This window comes from Malaclemys terrapin, chromosome 7 (genome assembly GCF_027887155.1).
Source record: "Malaclemys terrapin pileata isolate rMalTer1 chromosome 7, rMalTer1.hap1, whole genome shotgun sequence".
NCBI lineage: Eukaryota > Metazoa > Chordata > Testudines > Emydidae > Malaclemys > Malaclemys terrapin.
Window position 1 is genome coordinate 57,884,683 of NC_071511.1, and position 25,101 is coordinate 57,909,783.

General features: G+C 48.3%; 1 protein-coding gene across 1 annotated transcript in view; it reads left to right on the forward strand.

Annotated features, from left to right (window-relative positions):
• PIK3AP1 (phosphoinositide-3-kinase adaptor protein 1) overlaps positions 1-25,101 on the forward strand; it is a 77,268-nt gene that overhangs the window by 39,649 nt on the left and 12,518 nt on the right. The window contains exons 4-9 of the mRNA XM_054035536.1: positions 1,782-1,926; positions 4,258-4,400; positions 5,151-5,283; positions 8,103-8,299; positions 12,200-12,389; positions 20,531-20,626. Coding sequence (XP_053891511.1) covers positions 1,782-1,926; positions 4,258-4,400; positions 5,151-5,283; positions 8,103-8,299; positions 12,200-12,389; positions 20,531-20,626 — 904 coding nt within the window. The remainder of the gene's footprint in view (positions 1-1,781; positions 1,927-4,257; positions 4,401-5,150; positions 5,284-8,102; positions 8,300-12,199; positions 12,390-20,530; positions 20,627-25,101) is intronic.

Sequence of the window (25,101 nt, forward strand, 5' to 3'; positions counted from 1 at the left end):
GATTACAATCACTGTAGTAGATGACCTGTTAGTGTAACAAAACACTTAAGTGATTACATTTAAGGCACTGGTGATCTTTAAAGTCTTGGCTATGTGAGAAAAGAGTAACACTATATTTACTTTATAGCATATAAGATGTTAGATGCCCATGCCCTGTGTTGGCAGACTAAGATTGGCTGGGAGTTTTATTAGACAATAGGATACTATTCTCCAGGGCTGGCAGTAAGATCCCTCACCTGAGAGTCTGGGCCAGGAATTCACTCCCCTTCACAGTTCAGCAGAGACGAAGCTGAGTGAGAGTTACAGCATGATGTAAGAGAGATTGATTTTTGGTTTAACTTCCCCTCTCAGAGTTCATAGTTCTGTGGCACTGAAATACTTTGGATTACAAATAGAGCTTTTGCTGGACAGGTGCTGTACAAATAGATACAAGAAGTAACCAAAAATCGGAGGAAGTCATAATACGCCTTTTTGGTCTGAAAAGTAAATGTATATTTGTTCCAATTTGCTTTCTTTGATCCTCTCCTGAGCATGAGCAATAACATCACGATGGTTGTGCTGTTTGGAGTAATAGCGGGGAAAACTCACTTTCAGGGTAAGAAGCTATGAAGCTGAAACTGCACAAGCAGGTAGCAGAGATCCCAGCTCTGTTCACAAACTCCATCTGCAAAACTCCTCTGTTTGCGCTGGTGTATGTTCGTAATAAGAGATCTTGCTGGTTAAACCCGGAGCGGAGGATGCTGTTGACAGGGTTATAATCTGTGCAAGGCTATGATGGAATTGAGAAGCATCACATTCATGAACAGCAAAACTGGGCATTCTGGGTACTGCCTCATCTGTGCAACACAAAGGAATTACGTATAACTTAGATTGCAGAAGCAGCTGGGATTGGGTCCCTGTTGTGCCAGGTGCTTCTTCAACACGCAAAATATAGCCCCTTCCCCCGAGAGTTAACCAGTTTCTGATGTCTACACTACAGACCTTACCTTACAGCTGTGCTGCTGCTGTAAGGTCGCCCGTGCAGCCACTCTGTGCCGGCGGGAGAGCGCTCTCCTGCCAGCATAATTAAACCACCCCCAACGAGCGGTGGCGGTGGCTATGTCAGCAGGAGAGCGTCTCCCGCTGACATAGCACTGTCCTCACCCATGCTTTTGTCCATGAAACTTTTGTCAGTCAGGGGTGTGTGGTTTTTCACACCTCTGACCAACAGAAGTTTTACTGACTAAAGTGCTAGTGTAGACAAAGCCTTAGAAGTTGTGTATTATAGATCACGATGTAGACAGGCTCCAATATTTGTTTTAGGGCTTGTCCTTCACATGCTCTTGAGCCTAAGGGAGCCATTTATGATGCTAATGAAACCGATCTAGTGTGCTCATGATATTTCATATCCTGGCTAGTGGGTGCCACAAGCACCGATTTCATATTTTCACCATATAAATGGCGCCCCAAGGCATTAAAACCTGTCACCTAAACACAGATGCAAGCACCAGGACTTCTAGCAGTTTTACAGCCTGCCCCAGTCCACTGTCTTCAGCTTTATTCAGCCACCCACAGAACCTAGATACAGAGCCCTGTGTGTGATGCTGAAATCTGACATGGAAGAAGTTTCTAAGCAATCACTTGTAGTGGATTAGTTTTTCCAAGTGGAGTTTAGAAGCCCTGAAAAGGTGTCCCCACTGCTCTGAGCTGAATTCAGCAGGGGGGAGAGCAGCGCGGGGGTTGCAATGAAGAACGGCTCCAGGATATTGTGAACCTACATGTTGTGATGCCTTTACTCCTAGGTGCAGACAACACTTTATATTATCACGAAATGTAAACTGGATTGTCAAGTGAAAACAGAAGCTGAATTCTTTCCAGAGAATGCCCAATCTGTGCGTGTGTCAGCCAAGATGGAAAATGAATACACTGTCTCTGTACAGGCTCCTGGTAGGTAGAACTTCTCCCGCTGGGAATTAAACTGTTGCAGATGGGAACAATCTAGAGGTTGGAACACAAAAAGCTAGAGGCAGGGAAATCACAAACTTCTACTTCCTCCCAGCTCTGTGTCTTAGTGTGGGATTGGTAGAGTCCCTTGTCCCCTGTGCGTTTGTGTCCCCAATCAGTAAGGTCAGGATTGTAACGCTTTCCCTCCTCATTGGGAGTTTTGAAGAACAGTTATCGCTTGTAAAGCACGTGGAAGCTGAATGAACCTATAGAAGTGCAAAATATTATCACCGCCACCAGGGCATCAGAAAAAGATTGATGCCAGAAATGGCATTCTTTGTACGGAATGGCTTCAAAGGACACAGCTGGATAGTATAGGCACAAAATATAACTACTAGGAAAGTTTGACATTTAAGCAGTTTTTGTTAGCACTCTTTATGTTGGGAATTTAAATATCCCTCAAAAGGGTAAAAAACACAAATGCAACAGTGCTTGCCAAACCCATGGGACACGGGATATCGAAAGTGAAACTTGCTGGATGAAAAATGAGATCCACTTTAATTTAGGCTTAAACAGTTTATTTTAGCCTTGATTATGTACGTTTTAAGACAATGCTATTGTCACCTAGGAATTACATATACACACAAAAACAGATAAGGCAAGAAAATAAATGATCAAGTTACCTTCCTTGGGGCCAGAGTGATTTTTAAAATCTCTGGTCTCTGCTATGTTCAACTCTTCTTCCTCTGCGTCTTCTCCACTTTCTTATTGTCAGTCTCTATCTTTTATTCCCTGTTCCTTAACTTTGTGCAGACTCAGTTTACCAAGTTACCTAATCTGTGTCCTTATCTAGTCTAAACCACTAATTTTTCATATGTAAATCACAATAACTAACCTCAAATAATACATTTGTGCTTATCCTGCTAAAACTTACTTTTCTCTGTCTGGTTTCCAACACATCTATTCTCTGCTTTCAACCCCACTGACTCCATCCAGTTGTTCTTGTCTTACAGTAGTTGTTTATTCTTCTTACTGGTATGATTTTGTGGTTTTGGGTTTTTACACATTAGCTTGTCTTGCTGGGAGAGAGAGGGTGTGCACCGGATTTACTCCAAAGCTACCAGCTCCCTCCTCTTCACCTTGCTGTCTGCATAGGCCAATAATTTTACTGATAAGATACGCAAACCACTTCTCTTATCAGCACAATCTGAACTGCTGCATCCCCCGAAACACATACAAAAAGCAAACAGATCTTTCTATTGCCTACCAGTAATATATATAATCATTATGTAATATATATTTGTGGTACATATACCTCTACCTCGATATAACGCTAACCGATACAACACGAATTCGGATATAATGCAGTAAAGCAGTGCTCCGGGAGGGGAGGGGGTTGGGGCTGCGCATTCCGGTGGATCAAAGCAAATTCAATATAACGCGGTTTCACCTATAATGCGGTAAGATTTTTTGGCTCCCGAGGACAGCGTTATATCGAGGTAGAGGTGTAATTCATTACACAAGTCTCTAACAAACTGATTAGTGTAGCTTGCTCTTTAATTCATGCAAACCCGTTTATTCGTTCTGGGTTTGTAAAACAACCAAACTGAAAATTACAAACCTAAACTTAGATTTTTGGCCCAAAGTTTAGCAGTGGGGTTTCCGAGGCATCTTATAAATTTGTGGTAGCTTCCATATAGTGTTAGTTAATCCACATTCATTTTGATTTCTTGAATCAAGTGGCTCTATTGCTTCATTTGAGAAAAGGTCATAATTAGAATTGGGCAAAATTTTTCATCTGAAAGTTTTTTCATCACAAAATGCAAATTCATGTTGACCAAAACATTTTGTGAATTCATGTCAAAGTCATGAATGGTTTTGGTTGAAAAATAAAAATCTTAATTTCCCCCCCAAAAAAAGTCGGGGGGAGGGATAGTTTAGTGGTTTGAGCATTGGCCTGCTAAAGCCAGGATTGTAAATTCAATCCTTGAGGGGGGCCACTTAGGGATCTGGGGCAAAATCAGTACTTGGTCCTGCTACTGAAGGCAGGGGGCTGGACTCAATGACCTTTCAGGGTCCCTTCCAGCTCCATGAGGTAGATAGGAATTAAAGATGAATCTTTAATTAAAGATTATGTCACGTGATGAAATCTCCAGGAATACATCCAACCAAAATTGGCAACCCTACTGACACATGCCAGATTCACCTACGAATTGAAAAGCTTATGCTGATGGAGTGGAGTGGAGTGAAACCCCTCCTAATGTCAGTGCTTCTTCTGGGTGCTCACGCTCATTGCCTGTTCTTACTGAGGATTGTTTTCCTTTCCTTTGAAAGACTTAACATCTGGAGCAGCATCTCTGCGGATATATTCAGGTGACTTGATGGTGGGGGAAGCGAACATCAGCTATTACACTGACATGGAAGAGATCGGCAACTTGTTGGCCAATGCAGCTAATCCAGTGGAGTTCATGTGCCAGGTAATGACAATGGAAAAAAAGGCAACTTTTGAAACCAGCCCTTTCTGGGGCAGGAGGTGAGCAAAAAAGATTTCCAAAGCGCTCGGAAGGAAAGAGCTTGCTGGAAGGATAGAAATGTAATCTAATTGTCTTATCCCAGTCAATATTAATTAGGCTTAATGTTTCCCATCTGCAGAAAGCAGAGTGTGCTCTCTCCTTTTGAGGAGCTATGGTAACTCCTAAATCTATTGGCAGCCCAAGGAAAATACAGTAATTTAACCCCCCCAGTTTAGAGTTTGTTAACTTGAGAAACTGGGTTTTACAGAAACTGGAATAAGTCTTCAAGAAATAACAAATCATTTGGAAAGCTAAACATAAATGCCTTGTGCAACATGTGAAACTGACCAGGCTAGTTGAGCGTATCGCAAAAAGTGAAGTAACTCCTTCATTTTTTGCTCCTGTTTCAAGAAACGACTTACAGTAATTTTTGCATTCCAGGCTCACTCACTGTGCTTTAGAACCTGCATACTCAGTCACTGAGAATAGTAGCAACTGATCATGTAGCTAAATACAGTATCATGAATATGCATCAGGAAGCAGTTAAAATTGCACGTACGACCTTAACTTCGGCCCTTCTGGTCTTTGAGTGTTTAGCATTCTCTTCTCTTGACTTAGTTTTTTTGTTTTTAACCTACTTTATACATCCAAACTGAATTGAATGTCTGGCCTGAAAATGCCCACAAGATTAAATTACCTTTCACTTGTGTTCAGGCCTTTAAAATAGTACCATATAACATAGAAGCTCTGGACAAACTGTTGACTGAGTCATTGAAGAACAACATTCCTGCAAGTGGCTTGCACCTGTTTGGAATCAACCAGCTGGAGGAAGAAGATATGACAACAAGTAAGTGTTTAAAAAAGGTCCTTGTTACAACTCTCTGCCTGTAATCAATGGCTGTAAAATGAGTCGCCTGCAGCACCATGTAAAATGCAACTACAGGGTTTTAACACATAAAGAATGGAGGAAAGAACCATTACCTTGGCAGGTCTGGGGCAGTATGGACAATAATCTATGGCCAAGATTTTCAAAAGTGCCTAGTGATGTTGGGCACCCAACATGAGCCATCTTTAAAAGAAAATTGAGCCCCTGCTCTCTGAAAATGAGCTCCCTTTCAAGGTGCTAAACTGGGTGCTGTTGTATTAATTTAGATGGAATAAAGGGGCCCAAAGAGACAAAGGCATTAACATAACCCAGTCACTGTCCAACATTAAACAAGGTTTGGGGTTTGGTATCTAGAGATTTCAGCAATGCAAAAAACCAACAACCCCGCATTAAACTCTTTATTGAAAGATACAGAAAAGAATGAAAAACAGTTAATAGTATTTGAAACGTAGGGTATTAAACACAGCTTTCATTTTAACAACATCCCTTGTTCCCTTTCCTTTTAGCTGGAGAGAGTTTTTAGAAGGACACCCCTTCCCCCCCCCCCCCCCCCGCAGTCTTTGAGTTGGTATTTGGTAATAACTGTTCTTTTGGGGGTGAAAGAAAAGAAATGAGTTAAGCTGGACTGGAGCTGTCATTGTTACTGGACTTGTTAAAGTCTGATCCCATTTCTTAGAAGACAAGTCGAAATAAACACAGACACCAGGGGAGAGGAAAGAGCAGCAAAGAGAGCAAATGCAGCTTCTCTCTGATGTTGACTCTCACTTGCAGCCCCGCTCTTGGAAAAACACAAGCAAAGCACATGGTCTGATCAGCCACAGCGAGACTGGCAAACTTGTTCCAGCGCTGGGCTGTCTAGGGCGTAGCCTTTAGCTGCCTTTCTGGTGACAGGCTTACAGCAGTGTTGGAAAATATACAGTCTTGGCTGACTAAGCTGGACTGTTCTTAAACAAAAGGAAAAAGGAGATGGGAAAGAGAAGAGGTAAGGCAAGGAAGGAAAAGACCACACCAGTGGGGTGGGGGGCGAGAGACAGTCTTGCATCCCTGGTGGGTGGTTGGCATTCAGATGGAGCTGGTAGGGGGTGATGGCATCTGGATCCCTCTCTCTGGCCCAGTCTGGTCATGCATCCCTCAAGCTTAGGACAAAACAGATCCCAGTATGTTGGAGGTGGCAGCCATGATGGTGAAACTTGCTCCAGTAGCCAATTTTTCTCCCCAAAGTCTCTTAATGACCCCAAAAGGGAGTGTCGGGTGCAATAGCCCATCCCCTCATTATTTTCTCCCTCAGTTAGGCCTACTATCCAACATACCCATTTTGGTTTATTCATTTTTGGTCCTCATTCCCTCTTGTTTACCAGGCATGTTCTTAACACAGTCCTTGAATTGTATCAAGAGGCCTTTATGTTTGGACTAATTCATTCTTCTGTCTCCTTTTTGTACCTTTTCCCATCAACATTGGTTATTCTAGGTGATTGTGACAGCTTATGCACTTTCACTTCCTTGTTCCCCTTGAGCTCACAATTAGAGTAAATTGGGAGGCCCAGGGCCCGAAATCACTTGTCACTCCTGAAAGTCTTGGCCAACGGTTTTTGTAAAAGTAATGAGTGCAGTGAAGACCACCTTGACCATGTGCCTTAGGACCTGCCTGGGCAGCGCTTACAGCCTCAGCAGTGAGACACAGCAATGTCTCTGAAAACAGGCCCAGTTTGATAGTGGGTGATTTGATTTTAAATGCCTGAGTCAGAGCAGCCTTTCCAGGTATGGTACCTTGTTATTGTGGTCAGAGTGCTGCCGAATTCCCCAGGATTAGCACATGGCTTTTGGGGATCTTGGCCAGTACCCCAGGACCCCTTTTTTGGCAGTATTTTCCCCTATCCTCTTCTGTATTGCCTGCCTCTGTGTTTACTCTCCTGATCCTCATTTTGCTGACACACAGCCGGGGTTGGCTGAACAGTGCTGCTCCTTGAATATCCAGAAAGAGCCCCTGTAAACCAGGCAGCTCCCTTTTCCCCCATGCCAGATGGAGCCTTCCTCAGCCTCTGTCCTGGGCAGTGCCTGACATGGGCTGTGCACATCTGCTTCACCAGTATTCATGAGCAAAGCATGCTCCTTGGCATGGAACCAGCAAATGCACGGGCACTCTGGGAGGCGCGTTTACAAACTTTGCTCAGGCTGAAATTAGCCACGTGCTTCTTCACCATGATGTCATGTGTCTGCCACTGTTTAGTGAGAATGTGCCTTGTTCATTGCTAACTCTGCCATCTAGTTTCTTGAGGGTTCACTACCCCGCCCCCAACACCTGATGTGCTCCCCTACCTCATGTTGCTGATGCATTCACCAGAGAACAGCTTTTCCCATTTTCACTCTCTTCTCCCTGCCCTTCCAGCTGATCTAGAGATGGGGCCAAATGCAGTGCCAGCGGTGCCCCAGTGTGCCAGGCAGGTGTGCCCTCCTGCAGCATTTTTCATGAGAAGATCTAAGTGTCTTTGAAGCTGAGATTTTCATGGCTAAGTTGCAGCTTTGAAATGCCTTAAGGGATTTGGATGCTAAACTCCCAGGAAAACCAATGGGAACTGGGCATCCGAATGTCCTAGATAGCTCTGGCTGGCTCAGCCCTACAAGCCGAGCTCCGCTCCATTCTGACATGGTGGAGCTCTTCCAGGGCTATTTAATGTGCTGCTTTTGTGTGCCTCCCCCTTTACCAGCCGTTGCATTCATCACCCACTGGGTGTGTTGATGCCAGAGAGGAGCTTGATTTCTAAAAGCCTTTGTTCTCTCAGATCAGAGGGACGAAGAGCTGCCGACGCTACTTCACTTTGCTGCAAAATATGGTCTGAAGAACCTCACAGCCCTGCTGCTTACTTGCCCAGGAGCCCTGCAAGCCTACAGCGTAGCCAACAAGTATGGGTACTACCCAAACAACATTGCTGAAAACCATGGCTTTAAGGACCTGCGGCAGTTCATTGATGAATACGTGGTAAGAGGGAGCAAGGTGCTGCCAGAGGGGGCTGTAGGGCTTGCACTTTGCACAGTGAAAGCTGCTCCAGATTGCTCTCCATCAGGCTGGTAACCTGTCACTGAGGACGGTGCTGCGCAGTGGGATGGCAAGCAGTGGAGGAGGGTGGAGAGGAAATTGGCATACCATGACTCCTCTTGCTGTAAGGTGGGGCTGGCACCTGGGTGCAACATGGGAGACTGGGGAAGATGGGTAGAGGGCTCTCAGAGAGGAGCAGAAGAGATAGAAACAGAGTATGCACTTCTGGTCCCCTTCAGTCACCACCCTCGGGACCAGCATGCGCTACGGATGCGTCCATGGCATCCGACCCTTGGTGTAAAGCCCCTGAGCTAAACCCTAATGCTGCCAAAGCTGCAGCCCTTCCATCCTTTTCTGTCCAGCGAAGTGCTGCGGCACCGACTCAGAGTGTGCTGGGATGCTGGGGCCCCAGAACTCTCTCTGATTGCCTACACTTCAAAGTCTTTGCACATTGTCACTTCAAAGCAGCAGGAAAAGAAGCTGAGGGGAAGTGCTCTGAAAGTGACAAGCACTTTGCAAGCACAAGGGTGATGCCTTGGGTTTAGATCTCTGTGCAGAAGGCCTTGCACTTGTTAGCTTGGGGGTTACATGTTCAAAAGTGGAGAGACTTAATGAGACAATGGAGGGGGATGTTCGCCCTGCCCAGTAGGGGGGAAGCCCTGTTTTGAAGATTTGGGTGCTACTTAGGTCTTGTGATGGTTTTCTGTGCAAAGGCAAGTGACAGACTAAAATGGACTGTGCAGGCTCCTGATGGGAAGCTACTAGCCAGGTTGTGTGGCCTTGCCCCAAAGTCAGTGGGGTTACAAGGCTGTGAATCTCCTCTCTTTCATTAAAACCTGTGTACTTCCGGAAGAAGTGCAGGAGGCTGAGAAAATCCAGCTGCCTCCAGCCCTATTCTTTGGTCAATACACCATGAGCGTCACAGGCCTGGCCTGGCCTATGCTAGCTGTTTCTCCCACGCCTGTTGTGGTGAGAGAGCTAGTCAGGCTTGAAATAGCAGCCCCAATGCACTATCCGCCATGTCGCGTTTACTGTAAGCACAAGTCAGTGGTCTGCGTTAGTGCAGCCACTGGTGGGGGCGAGAGCCGGAGATGCTAACAACTAAAAAGGCACTGTAGCAATAGCCAGAGGAAACGAGGTGAGAAGGCTCCTTCCAGCTGTATGGCAGAGAGCTAGTGGCTGGGCCTGGAGCATAGTCGGTGCTGGGTTTGCGGGAGAGCAGCTGGGGAAGCGTTCTGCCTCACCAGCACAGGCCTTGTAAAGTTAGTGCTGCTCTCTAGTGCAGCAGCTGCACAAAGAATTCCATTGCCCTGAGAAACGAAAGTTGCTGGTATTACACGAGCGATGATCAGCTGTGAGGTTTCCTGTTGGTCTCTCGGAGGAGGCGGGCTGTGCACTCCCAGAATACGTTGCTTCATGTTCTAGTACAGCTGTCAAAAAAAGAGGAAACTAAATCCAGAGCGAAGCAGGGGCTGGCCCTTTCTCGCAATGCTTGGGGTGTGAGGAACTGTTTCTTCCACCCACATCTCCAGCTAAAGGCTCCAACGGCAGCTTCTGTTGAGCCATCTCCACCTTAGAATGAGTTTGGCATGTGTCCTGGCACTTCCAAGTGTGTGAGGCATGAGGCGGAGTTAGCTAGGGTTACCATATTTCAACAAGCAAAAAAGAGGACGGGAGGAGCCCCGCCCTAGCCCCACCCCTGCCCCTCCCACTTCCCGCCCCCCCAGAACCCCCAACCCTCCCCCCGTTCCTTGTCCCCTGACTGCCCCCTCCTGGGACCCCTGCCCCTAACTGCCCCCCGGGACTCCACTCCCTATCTAAGCCTCCTTGCCTCTTGTCCCCTGACTGCCCCAACCCTTATCCACACCCCCACCCCCAGACAGACCCCTGGGACTCCCACGCCCCATCCAACCACTCCCCACCCCCTGACAGCCCCCCCCCAGAACTCCCAACCCATCTAAACCCCTCTGCTCCCTGTCCCCTGACTGCTCTGATCCCTCTCTACACTCCTGCCCCCTGACAGCCCCCCCAGAACTCCCAACCCATCTAAACCCCTCTGCTCCCTGTCCCCTGACTGCTCCGATCCCTCTCCCCACTCCTGCCCCCTGACAGCTCCCCCCCAGAACTCCCAGCCCCCTACCCCCCGCTCCTTGTCCCCTGACTGCCCCCTCCTGGGACCCCTGCTCCTAACTGCCCTCCAGAACCCCACCCCCTACCTAAGACTCCCTGTTCCTTGTCCCCTAACTGCCCCCTCCTAAGACCCCCCCCCAAACTGCCCCCCAGGACCCTACCCCCTACCTGTACCCTGACTGCCCAAAACTTTCTCCACTCCCCTCCAAAAGCCCCCACCCATTTCTTGACTGCCCCATCCAGAACCTCCCTGTCCCTTCTCCTGCCCCCCCTTACCCTGCTGCTCAGAACAGGGTGTTGGGCTCTGTGCCAGCCGGACACATGGCTGAGCTCCCCAGCACAACACAAAACCCGGTCGCTGGCCCTGCACAGGGCTGCCGGAGCGGGCTGCAGGAGGAGGAGGTGCCGGCCGGCTCAGAATGCAGGGAGGGGGGGGTGGGAGGAGGAAGCTGCTCCGGAGTCCAGCCCGGGACTTTCCTGCAGCCCTCCCAGCCGCTCGCTCTGCTCTGCCAGGGGAGGGGGAAATCCCGGACATTGTGAGTGCTTTACAAATTCCCCCCGGACGCTATTTTTAGCACACAAAAGGAGGACATGTCCGGGTAAATCCGGACGAATGGTAACTCTAAGTTAGCAGAGGAGCAGCAACTGTTTAAAAGTTGTACTCGCTGGCCAGGGGTGTTCTCCTGTACCTGGAATAGCTGGCAAAGGCAAACACAGCATCTCCCCATATTACTAATACATCGCAGGGCTAGGCAGGGGAATCTGCAATCTCCATTCCATACAGTAGTGGCGGCAGTTGCTGGTTTTGGGGTCAAGCCAGGTCTCCTACTTTCCCATGTTGCCTCCTCTCTCAATGGCTGTTCTGCATCTGGGGGGATTTCTCTCAATGGCTGTTCTGCATCTGGGGGGACTGGGTTCTCTCTCCTGTGCCCCTCCTTATGCTGGATTCCTGCACCTGAACTTGCTCCTCCACTGAGCTCCACACAGGAGCCAGCTGAACAGCAGGTGGCCAGGGAGGACCTCATGTTGGTGCTAGTGTAACACCGACAGACCCCGGTCGTCAGCAGGTGGGATCGAACCTGGGACCTATGGAGCCTAGTGCATGAGCCTCTACCGCATGAGCTAAAAGCCAACTGGCTGTTAGCTAAGACTGTCGAGCAGACTCATTTAACTCTCTCTCTCTAAGTGGTCTCGGTGCCACTAGGTGGGACAGAAGACCCCCCCCCGGAGGTGTGTGGGTTACACTAGTGCTAGAGACAGCTTGGGTGGCCTCTCAAAGACCTGGCTATCCACTGTAGCATAGACCCTGGATCTGTGCAGCTATGATGGGGACTAAGGTACATTCAGCCTTCGATGGGTTTACACTGGAAGGCTCTTTCCATAACAAGTGGGTGGCAGACTTATCCTGATATTGGCACTGATTTCCCAGAAGGGGAGACCTGCAGATGCAGTTGTGGGCTCAGAGGATGGATGTGCTGGTGAAATATACCAGATGGATGTCTCTGGAGACTTAAGCCCTCTGCTTGCTTATAGCATGGGCAGCAATTAAATCTGCTAACTCTGGACCCTGGATGGATGCAACTTTTAAAAACATTTTTCACATGCACTCAGTAAATCTGAACATGCTAATGCACTGCACTTCACACAGCAAGAGCAGCTTTATTTCCCAGATTCTCTCTTTACTGAGTCTTTTGCTTACACTCCTTCCTCCAGGAAACTGCTGATATGCTGAAGAGTCACATTAAGGAGGAGCTGATGCAGGGCGAGGAAGATGACTCTGTTTATGAGTCCATGGCTCACCTCTCCACCGATCTGCTGATGAAATGCTCCCTGAATCCTGGCTGTGATGATGAGCTCTATGAATCCATGGCCAACTTTGCCCCTGATGCCACAGACGATCTGTGTATGTATAGACTTTAAGTTGTGTGGAGTGTTGCAGGCCTTGTCAAACTAAATCTCTTATTATGTTAAGCTGAGTGTTTACACATAGCAGTTCCCTGACTGCATTTATAATGTGTTTTGATTGTAACATTTCTGCTCTGTCCACACCAGCAACACTAAAAGATGGTTGGGCTACTGTCAGCTTTGAGATAACAGGCATAAAAAGAAGTAACGCTTTCATCATTAGACTGCAGATCTTGCTCTGCATGAAAGGAGTATGTTAAAAAAGGCACCTCCTTTTTTAGTAGGAGTAGGACTGATCTCTAAAAGGAAGGACAAGGAACTTCAATCTGATATAGAAGCTGAGAAGCCAATGTAGTGACTTGAGAGGAGGCGGGACAAGTTAAAAAGTGTGGGTTGCTACTGTTTAACTGCTTGTGAGAAAATCAGCTGTCAGGGGAGGGGAGGGTATTGGCACTTAAAAAATTCACTGCTTCAGGGAAAACTTCTCCTACTGAAACACTTCTGTGTATAGACAATATATCTTGGATTGCTCTCTCCTCCCCATATGAACATGAAGGACACTATAAAACAAGATCTGTGTTGCTTAGGGGTTCATTTGCCACTGCTGTTTATCCTTCACCTGAATTCATAATCCCGTCTTTGTGACGTCTCATTTGGTTGCTGTGGAGATGGTTATGTTGCTACAAAACCAGGTTGTTAGGATTTCAGGTGAAGAATAAGCAGCAGGAGCAATTGAATGCCTCAGCCACAAAGATCCTATTGTTCCTAGTACTTGCGTGAGGGCTGGGGAGCTGTGGCTAATGTGTGCTGTTTCAGAAGTAGTCTGTGTAGAATTGGTTTCTAGATGTTGGTTTGGATAGTTCTATGGAGAGTGGGTAGATCTCTGTTTAAGGTAAAGTGGTCAGGCCAAAAAAATTGGAGGAAAAACTAGTTGAGTTTAGTGGGTTGAAATGCCGAGACTCTCCAGAAACGCAGTAGGACTTACTCATTCTTTTGATGTAGGGTTTCCTATAACTTACTCTCTGAGACTTTTGAATTGGAATGTAGAATGCAGCTATGCTCCCAAAATGGCCTCATGAGATTCCATACTGTGTTCTCCGACTTCAGATCAAATGTGCTCAGCTAATGAGTAAAAGTGGGCTGATTGCCAGTCCTGCAAACTTGGGGTCTGAGTCAGGCTGCACTTCCTGAACCTTACCAGTAGCAAAGATTCTGTAGGCCCCAATGTGCTCTCGCGACATGTGCACAAGGCCAGTGACTTTGGTGGCTTTGCAGAGGTCTAAAAGACTAGAACAAAGTGATTCTCTTGGTGCACAAAAAGGAACTGAATCCAGTTTATGCTGCTGTATTGGCTCTGCAGGGCTGGCGGAAGTAAAGAACAAAAAGTTCTGTCACAAATGGGCATCTTGGCTCTGAATACACACAAGGAGCAGATCTGAACAAGAGGGTGACATCTTAAAAACTCTGCAGAACAGAGCTGTTCTTTAAATCTGAGGTTTGGTCTGTCTGCATGGACAAAGAGCCTCTAGCTCTTTCTGTAACAGTGTGTTTGCTCTTATGTCCAGGGCTGTGCTGTGTTTTCTGTACTCCGCATGGCTATCGCTTTCTATCCCAGGGGCTGGTGGTGGTATAAAAAATAAATCTTTGACGGCCTTACGGAGTCTTTACCTGGGAAAATTCTTAGGCCTAGATAGTTTTTGCCCCTATGTAACTGTATTGGTGTAGAGATGGATATAGCTCAACTGGTGGTGTAACTTAGTGTTGATGCAGTTATTTTAGCATACAGGTGTTTGACTGGTGTCTGAAATAAGCTATACTGATATCAAGACAAGCCCTTACTGAAAGTGGTGGGAGTATTGCCTGAGTTAGGACTGACTTAATGATTATAGACTTCAAGATTTGGCACCTAGTTAAAGCTCTGTGGAGATGAAAAACTACATAGAAAAGTGAAACATGATGTTTGTTGACACATTTCCTCCAGGTTGGAACTGATTTCTAGTATTTCCAATGGCTTCTCTGAACAAGGGACATACTAAGCCACAACCATATCAGCAACATGCCCACCTGGCAGGATTGGACCTGTTCTTGCCACACACTTCGAGAACTGACCCGAGAAAGCTTGAAAGCACCAAGTGGTTACCTGGGTTAATGAGAAGCTATTTGAAATGTAATCAGTTTCAAAGCGTTAAAAATAGCTTCAGATTTACACACTGGTACTGAGTCCCCCAGCCAGTCTCTAGTCTTGATCCCTTTAGTCTTTTCAATGCTTTTTTCTCTCTCTGTTGGCCTAGGGAAATGGATTCTGTGCAAGGAACACAGAGAATTTTTACTTTGTGGGTCTGACAATTTCTCTAACCATTCAGTTCCAGAAAGAGGTGTTACTTGTGCTAGGATTAGGACAGATTCAGACACTAGTGTGATGTCTAAGCTGATAGTGTCCCATGAAATTCAGTTTTAAGATGGGCCACACAACCATAGACCTGGGAAAGAACTGTTCCTATACAGAACTCTGTGTCCCTGGCCCTGTCCAGTGCAGGGTTATTCCCTACAGCCACTTCCCCAGTGTTGTTCTAAATGCTCATAACCTACTTCCCTTCACAAACTAGCACACAGCCAAATAGCTCTTGCTGTTAAGAATATTTTTGATATTGAGCCTAAATTGTCCTTTGGTTGATTTCATCCCATTAATTGTAGGAATTCCCCCTTCAGTACAATTGTCCCTCTGATTACACCTTACATTTGACCTTACAAGTATTTGAAACTTTCAGATATAAGGAAATTGCAGCAGGTTTGTTGGGTTGCAGGTAGATGCAGCCAAGGGGTATGAAGGGGGAGTTATCCTTTTCACCTCACTTCTGCATTGTAAACAAAGGGACCATTTTGTCTTAATCACTGTGAACTCTTTTCCTCCACCTACCTCTCCTGCTCAGTTCCAAACCCTGGATCTAGGAAATGTGGCCTTTTGAATGAGTCTGTGTGCCAGAGCTGTTCTCCCGACTTCCACCTCCTAACTCTTGGGGGTTGACTAATCTTTAACCAGTGAGTTCTTTTTGATCTAAGTACAGGGCAAACTTTGTGCCTGGAATCGAAGGTGCTTTTCCTAAGAAGATGCCAGAGGGTAGGGTCTGATGCACCTGATTAGCGAGGGCGTGTAGTGAAGCCTGCTGGAGGGAACAATGGAACAGTTTCCTTAAAGCGTGGAGCAGAACACATTCTATCATGCAGAAGTACCAGACAATGTCAAGGAACTGGCCAAAGTCCCCATGTCTGTAGTTTACCACTGTTCGGGTCTGTTTCTTACACTGCAGAAGGCTCCATGTATTAAGGCCTTAGCACATGCAGCTCAGTGACGACCGACTGGAGCGTGAAGATGGAGATTTGTTACGTTTTATTCCAGTCTCTGAACCAATAAGGAAAGCAATGATATACTTGTAGGAGGAAGCTATGGGGAACTTCTGCCCTCCTCCAAGGCTATGTGTTTCTTGACTCTGTTCACTCTGTTCCCAGCCAGGGGAAGGCATTTACTTCCTCGGCTAGATAGTTCAGTGACCCACATTTTGACTTGCTAATTATGACACTTATTTTTGTTTGCAGCCAAGGGTGCTGGAACTAGGAGTGCTGGGGGTGTGGGAGCACCTCCTGGCTTGACGTGGTTTCCATCATAAACAGAGTTAACGGTTTGGTTCAATGGTTTTCAGCACCCCCACTGTACAAATTGTTTTAATGCTACTGTCTGCAGCCCTAAAGCCCCCTTTTCCCCCTCTAGCAATTACTCAAATAACACTCTGCCCCTCTCTAGGGCCTGGCATCCACTGACTTCAGTGCATTTAACAAACTGCAATCTTCCGGCCAGGAGCAGCCAAAGCACCCTAAAAGTGGGGGGACCACAGGCGCCCGAACTGTGGCCCCACCTCCATGTCACCCATCCCTCCTGAGATCCCACCCCTGCCCCACCCCTTCCCCCAAGACCCTGCCCCTGCACCGCCTCCTCCCCCGAGGCTCCACCCACCACTCACTCCTTCCCGCACCATCCTCCTGTGGCTTGCCCTTAAGGCCGGTAAAAAGTGGAGGTACCATGGCCCCCTGGTCCTTCTTGTTCTGGCACCCCTGCTTCCGGCCACCTGAGGAGCATTAACTCCATTTTAGATGGGTAAATAACCATGTTACTTTCCCTCTGTTGCTGTGTGCATGTGACCTTGGACAAAGGTCTGGGGCACCAGATTGTCTGCCTGATTCCCAGCCCTGTTACCTTAACCATAGAGCATCCAGGTGCAGGAACTAATGCAGCCAGAGCTTCATGCTTTAGAAAGTTAAATAGTTAATCTTGCAAGCCCCCTTTGGAAGGGACACTGCTGGAACAGCAGCTTTTAAATGATTGTGCCATGAAGTGCAGAATGAGGTTTCAGAACCCCTGAATCCTTTTTAAGAGTGGATTTTGTTAGCTGCTCACATTGTCTTTTCCCGTCGTAGTGAGCTGTGTTATTTCCATCCCCCTCCCCCCCGCATAGACAAGGTTTTTCTAACCTGTGTCTACGGATTGTAGGTAGTGCACAGAACTGCAGCCTTTTTGTCTTCCTCAGGTGAACAAAGGGAATTTTTTTTCTTAGGGTTGTAAGGGACCTCAGGAGGTCACCTAGTCCAACCCCCTGCTCAAAGCAGGACTAATCCCCAGACAGATTTTTACCCCAGTTCCCTAAATGGCCCCCTCAAGGATTGAACTCACAACCCTGGGTTTAGCAGGCCAATGCTCAAACCACTGAGCTATCCCTCCTCCAAAATGTACAAAATGCACAAAATGTAACTGCTTTAAAATTCTGGGGTGGGATTATGGCAAAACACTGAAGTCTTTGTGTTAAGTAATAGAGAACTGACCTCTGAACACAGCTGGCTTTGTGTGTGCTCGGTAATAGCTGACCACAAGTGTGTATGAAGACCTAATGGAGAAGGGAGCAGGGGTTTCTTTACATGCTAACATAAAAGGCAGGTGCAGCCATGCACTGAGGCAGCCCATGTGTATAGTTGGTGTCTCTAAGATCAAGGGGCAGTGACTGAACGTCCAGAAGGTCCAAGGCTCTACTGGCTGAGTGAGAAGCTGTTAACCCACATGAAATCTCCAGTCGCTGCACAGAATGGGAAGGGAAATCGGAAGGCTGTCTTTTATCTTAAATCCTACGTAGCATGACACCTCAGATTCCAGCATGGCTTCTCCTCTCCCTGCTGGCTTCACACCACAAGATCCTTCACCCTAGGTCCCCTGATTAGCTCAAGCAAACCTGGGGTCACTTGCAAACTATTGCTGGGCACCTGGCTGTGAGGCCCAGACTTTGTGGGTGACTCTTCTCCCCCTAATCCCTGCCCCAGAGTCTCATTTCTGATGAGGTAAGGGGAATAGATAATCCATCCGGGGGATGTCCAAGGCTTCAGCTCGATCTGGTGACATGGGTAGGACATTAATAGGTGTCATCTGTATACAAGGCAGATCTGTGTGCCAGGAGACAATGATGTGGTAATTGCCTGTCAGGCAAGCCCAAGAGCCTGCCTACATCTGGGAAGCTAATCTCTCTTCCCCCAGTCTGCAGTTCCCTGTGATGTGCCACTAATCCCTTCGTCTACTTCACTGAGTAATGTCACATACTTGATATTTTATTTATACTTGTAGCTCATCCTCCTACAGAGTCAGGTATATGGGACAATGCATGAGGATAACCTACCTCTGGTGTTTCAGCCTCTTATTTTTGTCCATTTGGAGTCCGCAGTACAGCAGTGTCTAATATATAAGCTGCTGTATTTCATACCACTTGGGTATTGTCCTTTGACTCCTGGCAAGTTTCCAGCACGGCTCTCAGCTGGGCAAAGTTTGGGATCCCTGTTATAGTTTTCACTCGTCCATGGCAAAATCAGGTTGGCCTTCTACTGGGAAAGGAAAAAAAGAACAGCCCATAAACGGAACACATACCCTACAGGCAGTTGGTGGGATTAGTGAGTTGTTAACTAATCCTGGCTAATGCCCCATAAAGCAGATCTGGTTTCTACCATGGGTCACTCACTAACCAAGTGTAACAGTGATCCCTTGGTATAAGATTTTCTCTGTCTGAAATAGATTGACAACTTATTGGCTAGATAGATCGATTTTACCCAGAAAAGCAGTAGCCTTCTTATGCAGTAGTTATCTCCGGTAGTTGACGCATGGTGAAAAGATTTGGCTACGCAATAGAAAACTCCCCAACTTCCTGTTACTGTGCTGGTCTAATAATTCTGCAGAGCATTGAAAAAAAAGGGGAACAGGAGACTGTCTCTTTGTTTTCTATGCAGAGAAGGAAAGGAATTTTGCATTCCCAACGCTGTCTACTCCACTCCGAAATCCATACATCAATGGCTTGGTTCATGCCTGATTGTATAAGTTGTAAATACCAGCCTGTTAAAATTATTGATTACTTGGATAAAAATGACAAGTTTCTGTACAAAGACATGCGCTCTAATGCTGAAATATTGGACATGTATAGCCAACTCCAGCTGAGCAGCCCAAAGTGTCTTCCAAACAGTAGCTAATCCTCAACGCCCTGTTGGCACCTTCACTGAACTCTCCACCACTCAATCTGTTGTTCACCTCTGTCTGTACAGCAATGGCCTTCCTTAGCTGCACACTTGAGGAACTTGGCAGAAACCCTGTGCAAAACGTACTGAGCAAGAGCGACTTTCAGTGGCTTATAACTTGGCCACGGTAAAACCAACCTTGACCAAAACATGCATTTCCACAGATGGGGCCTGTAATAGTTAAAGCACTTGCTTAACATTCTTAAAGTTCATCCCTGATCAGCAAAGCCCGGAAGAATGTGCTCACATGCTTCCCTAAATAGGAGTCTGTGGCAAGGTGCTCCACTCCCTGCTAGGATGGCGCCTCCTCCTGGTCACTCAGGGATATAGCATGCAAGGTCAACACCCTTCCCATGGTTGCACACCATTTCTCCACCTCTCTCTCTCTGGGTCAGAAGCCCCACTCTTGCTCCATGAGCTGCTGCTGCTGCATCTTTGTGACTTGGCTCTCCAGCCAGGTCACTCTACATGTTTTCCCCTTCCTTCAGCAATCCTGGGCAGTCTTCCCATTCACTGACGCAGAGTGCCACTTCCTCAGTGGCTGGCAGGAGAACCTGGATCCACCCTTTACTCCAGGTTCCAGCTCAGGGACCCTCTAGTCAGCAGTCAAGGTCTATTCCCTTTTAGACCTTACTGGCTTTTCCTGAGGCCTTTCCTTACCCCCTGGCACTGCCCCCATCCCCTGCAGGTTTGCTAGCAGCTAGAGGCTCCAACCACATTGGGGGTCCATTGTACTAACTGCTGTAAAGATTTGTAGTAAAGACAGTCTCTATCTATCCTAAACAGCTTACAGTCTTAATTTCCCCTCCAGCCATTTCAGCTGCAGAACATCACACAAAACTTGTTTGGTGGGAATAGCATATCTGCCTTCATGTTAAACAGCTGAACCTTTCTATACATTAGTCTCCTCCAGGCAGGAACAACACCTGGAAATTTCAGTCTGAAAGGTGAAAGTGTTGGGAAGTTATGGGCAAATAAAGACAGGGTTAGAATTTAGACGTAATTGTAGTGTCTCTACTGTTCCAGTGCTGGGTATTAGGCTGCATCCGTACTTAAAATGGAGGTTGTCATAGCTACGGTGCTTAGAGGTGTGAAAAATCCACACCCCGGAATGCCATAGCTACGCCGACCTAACTTCCGTTGTGCTAGCTACTGTCGCTCGGGGAGGTGGTGTTCCTATAGTGATGGAAAAACCCCTTTCATTGCCACAGTCTGCATCTACACAATGTAGCTATGGTGCTAGAGTCCCTGTAGTGTAAACATGGTTTTAGACTGGATACAATGCAGTACATTCTCCTTTCAGACTAGGCATGGAACTCTCACTAGTCTTACTGGGACTTAGCCCCACAATCATCTCTTGAGGCAAATACTTGTGCTTGGAATTGTCCAAATTGTCCATCCTAAAGTTGAGTGACTGGACAGTGGGCCTGGGTGTTTCAGAAATCGCAGGTCCGCTAATCATATTGGGTTTGTGAACAGCTAATGGAAAACACGGTGTGGTTGAAGACATAGTTAACGGATTACTCTTCCCAATTGTTCTTCCAGATGTAGAGATGCTTCAGTCAAAACCCGAAGCCACAGTCGCTAAAGACCAGCTTTCTCTGAATATAAAAGACTCTATGATCCGCAAATTTTTAGAAGGTGAGAGCTGGGGGACGGGGATGGAGAGAGGAAGTGGTGGGGGGTGGAGGGGTTAGGGTTAATTAAAATAAATTCTGTTTGAGATTTTGTCCTGCTCTGTAAGGATAGAAGCAAATCTCCGGTGCTCAAGGTGAATGGCTCTGCTGCACTGGGTATTTTCCCCATCTGCTGAAAAGTATTCAGTACAGCAGGGAAGGTGGTTTGCATATCTGCAGGGTCACAGCGGGGAGGGATAGCTCAGTGGTTTGAGCATTGGCCTGCTAAACCCAGGGTTGTGAGTTCAATCCTTGACAGAGCCATTTAGTGATTTTGGGGGAACCTGTCAGGGACAGTACTTGGTCCTGCTAGTGAAGGCAGGGGACTGGACTCGATGACCTTCAAGGTCCCTTCTAGTTCTATGAGATAGGTATCTCTCTCTCTCTCTCTCTCTATATATATATATATATATAAAACCAACTTGATTTGTGTTTTAACTCAGAGTAAGATCCAGTTCTGGTTCTATCCCCTCCCCTGTTATTAAGTGACATGAATATTCAGACAGGGAGGTTCTCCTGTATACACTCGCCTTTCTGTGGCCTTCTGCTCTCCATGTTAAGAGGACATCAGCCCCCCTAAAGGTGCCCGAGTGCAGATCTGCCTGGGGGAGGAGTTTAAGTTCTGACTAAGAGGTGGCTAGTTATTATCCTCAACTACCTGGTTGTGTAGATAGGGATGTGGCCTCTGCATTGACTTCAGTGGGAAAGGATGGTGTCCAGAACCTCTCAGACAAGACCTCTGCTAGATGCTTAATTGAGGTACCTGTCTTGAAAGCTTTTGGCCCATATGGTTTCTGCACGTACGATGCTCCAGAAGGGGTTCTACTCTGTGGAAATGGCATAATGGGGCTCCAGGTTTCATATCAAACATCCTCAGGTTTTCCTAACTAGCATCCCTGCGAACTCTGCCTGGGCCCTGAGAGCCAGTCTGGATTATATCCCTCTCTCACATCACCAGCAACTAAGGGTTTGTCTACGCTGACACTTAGTTTGTGGCAAGCAGGAGTGTGAATGCAGGGCTGGCTCCAGGCACCAGCCGAGCAAGCTGGTGCTTGGGGCGGCAGCTTGTAGGAGGTGGCATTCTGCCCAATCCTAGGGCTGCACGGCTGCTTTTTTGTTGTTCTTGTTGTTCCGCTCCGGCCGCCCTGTAGGGGCAGCGGTGTGGAGGACGGGAGCGCCCTGCAGCAAGCCCGGCAGGGCAGCCCGCGTCCTTCCCTCCCCGCCAACTGGAGCGGCGCGGAGCCCTCCCGGCTGAAGCCCTGGCCGCCCCCCTTTTCTCTCTCTCCCCGCTCCCTCTCCCTCCCCACGCTAGCCGGGGCACATCTGCAGGGCAGGGAGTCCCCCTGCACTCTGGCTCTGGCCGCGCCGCAGGTTTTCTTTGCTTTGCTGTTCTGGCCACTGTGTTTTTTTTTTTTTTTGCGCTTGGGGCAGCCAGAAAGCCAGAGCCGGCCCTGTGTTAATGTACTCTGCACTAGCCTGCCACAGACCAGCTGTCCACATGGACACATTAACAAACTGTTAATGCACTTTTAATCTAGTCCCGTTTCAAAAAAGCCCAAGTTTCTGCAAGTCAAACTAGGCCTTTAGTGATGCTGTGCAAGCGCACTGTCTGTAGGTGCAACTCATAGAATTTAGTGAACAATCCTGTGGCTGCACAAGAAGGAATCTAATTCAGCTCCCTCTGCTAGGTGTGTTTCTGTTGGGTTAAGAGGTAACAATCAAACATTTTCTTGTCACTGAAGTCAGCAGATTTGACTATACACACCTCCTGGGCCAGACAACCTAATGACAAAGTTGGCATTCGTAGACCAAGTTTCTTTGGGGAGAGGAGGAGGCAAATATTAACTTTCAGAACTGAGAACAGTCCTTCTCTTGAACCCCATTGTCTCCAGTGTGGGCAGCTGTATGTGTTCAAAGATCATGAGACTGAGAGATTTTTCTTTGCTTTCTGCTTTGTGGGCCTTTACTGTACGCTCAGGTCAGGTTTTCACGCTTTTCTCCAGAAATATGAGGGCTAGCAGCTGGCTTTTTATTTAAATGAAAGCAGAGGTTCTTGATTGCCCAACACCACATGCTGTGTCACTCATGCTAAAACCATGTTTTGGCAACACTGCTTCTAAAATGGCTTATCCTGCTTGTACCAAATGCTGAACATCCAAGATCTGCCCTTGGGTAAAACATTTCACATAATTTCGGGTGGATCGCTTGATGAAGTTAGTAAGGTGTTTGTTCAAATTCTGGCCTGTACAGGGAGGCTATCTTAAACCTTAATTATGGAAAGCTGGGGCATTTCTCCATACCACAGGAAGCTGGGGATGTGTAGGCAAAAAGACCTCTGTGGAAAATAGCGGCCTAGAAAGGAGAAATAAAACTGTGTGAGGTTGGATTCCTCTTACTCTTTGCTTGTGCAGGCCAGATAATTAACAGCCATGCAGCTATGAAGCCCTCTTTGAATTCCAGCCACTAAGTATCTTAATCACTCTTTGTTGCTAGTCTCCGGTTGATGGCAAGGGATCATTTTCATGAGACTGTGCTGCTGATCAGCTAGGAAGTATCAGGGGAGTTGCTTGGGTGAACCGGGTGCTGTTGCTTTCTGGAGAGCAACAGGTGTCTGAGGCCAGGGTTTATACCGGCATTTTTGCTGGTAGAATTTATACTTGTTTGGCAAGCGAAACAAGGTGTGCTAAGCTATACTGGCAAACGCTACTTTTTGCTGGTATAAGCTGGGTCTGCACTAGGTGGGTTTTGTCAGGAGAGCTATACCGGAAAACCTTATAAGCATAGAGTAGGCCTGAGTGTTGCTTTGGGAAAGCCTGCCGCAGGCTGGTACCTGCCTGTGCTGCTCTGAGCCTTCGGGAGGGCACGTGGGCCTATCGGAGGAACTGGCCATTAGGTCAAGTCAGGAGGATTAAATGAAAGTGGCTTGTCCAGGCCACAGTGGGCCCGTGGATTTCATGCCAGTGTGGAAGTGTGATTCTTACTGCATGGCTGCAGGGAAGAAAATCCAACTGGGAAACCTGATTTGCTGCCCTCGTGGATGCCCTGGCTAAATGCAAATGTCCCTCTGCTGCTGCCTGCCTGACTTCCGGCTCTGATCCCTGCCCCTCTGCATTCTCCAACTCAAGTCAGCCCTCAGCTCTGTGCCACCACCCTCCCCGACATGCTCTGAGTCCCCAGCCCTTACTGCCTCTGACTCTTCAGATTCCTGGTGGCTCCTCTTCTGCTTCCCCACATCACCAGCTCAGAAGCAGAACAAGACTGAACTGCCCCTGGTAACACTAATCCCCCAGCTGCTCTGCACATACCCCTGCCCTTGCCAGCCATGCAGAGTCAGCCCTGGGTCACCTGCCTAACTGAAGGGGAAGGGGTGACCCAGTGACTAGGGCCTGGGCCTGGGCCTCAGGAAACCCAGGTTCAGTTACATGCTGTGACCTTGTGTGAGTCATTTAAACCTCTCTGAGCCTCAGTTCCCCCTGGGGACAATGGCACTCCCCTACCTCACTGGGGTGCTGAGGATAAATAGGTTAAAGATAGCGAGGCGCTCAGGGTGGGCCATATGTGAGTACCAGAGTGGGTTTCTTCCACTGAGAGGATCCAAATGGTTTGGTGCAGCTCCAGGGCTGGCTTTAGGCCGATTCAGCCGATTCGGCTGAATTGGGCCCCGCGCCAAGAGGGCCCCGCGCTGCAGCTGTCCGCCCCGCCCCCAGCTCACTTCCCCCTCCTCCCCTCCCCTGAACGCTCCGCCCCCTCCCCTGCTTCCCGCGAATCAGAGATTCGCGGGAAGTCTGAGAGGAAGCAGGGGCGGGCCAGCAGCACGAGGTAAGCTGGGGTGGGGGTGGGAGAAGGGCTCTGGGGAGGCGCGGCCCGTTCTCGCAGGCCCCAGCGGCTCTGGCCCGGCTTGGCTCCAGCCCGGGGCCCGGCTCCGGCCCGGTCCCTGCGGCTCGGGTCCCCCCGTCCCCATCCCCCCTGCGGCGCGGCTCAGGTCCCCCCATTCCCCCCGCGGCGCGGCTCGGCTCGGGTCCCCCCATCCCTGTTCCCCCCCCGCGGCGCGGCTCGGGTCCCCCCGTCCCCGTTCCCCCCCCCTGCGGCTCGGGTTCCCCCGTCCCCGTTCCCCCCCCCGCGGCTCGGGTCCCCCGTCCCCCCCGTGGCGCGGCACGGCTCGGGTCCCCCCCGCGGCGTGGCGCGGGTCCCCCCCGTCCCCCCGCGGCGCGGGTCGGATCCTGGGGGCGGGGCTTGCTGCAAGCCCCGCCCCCAGGAATTGGGCCCCGCTCTTGCTAAAGCCGGCCCTGTGCAGCTCCCACGCCAAGACGTCAGCATTCCAGTTAGTGAATACGCAGACAGGAACACAGGAATTACTTCCTATCAGAAGAGACTCATAGTCCTCTTGGCCAGTATTCGGCCTGGCAGCGGCCAGTGGCTGCAGCAGAGAAAGGAATAATG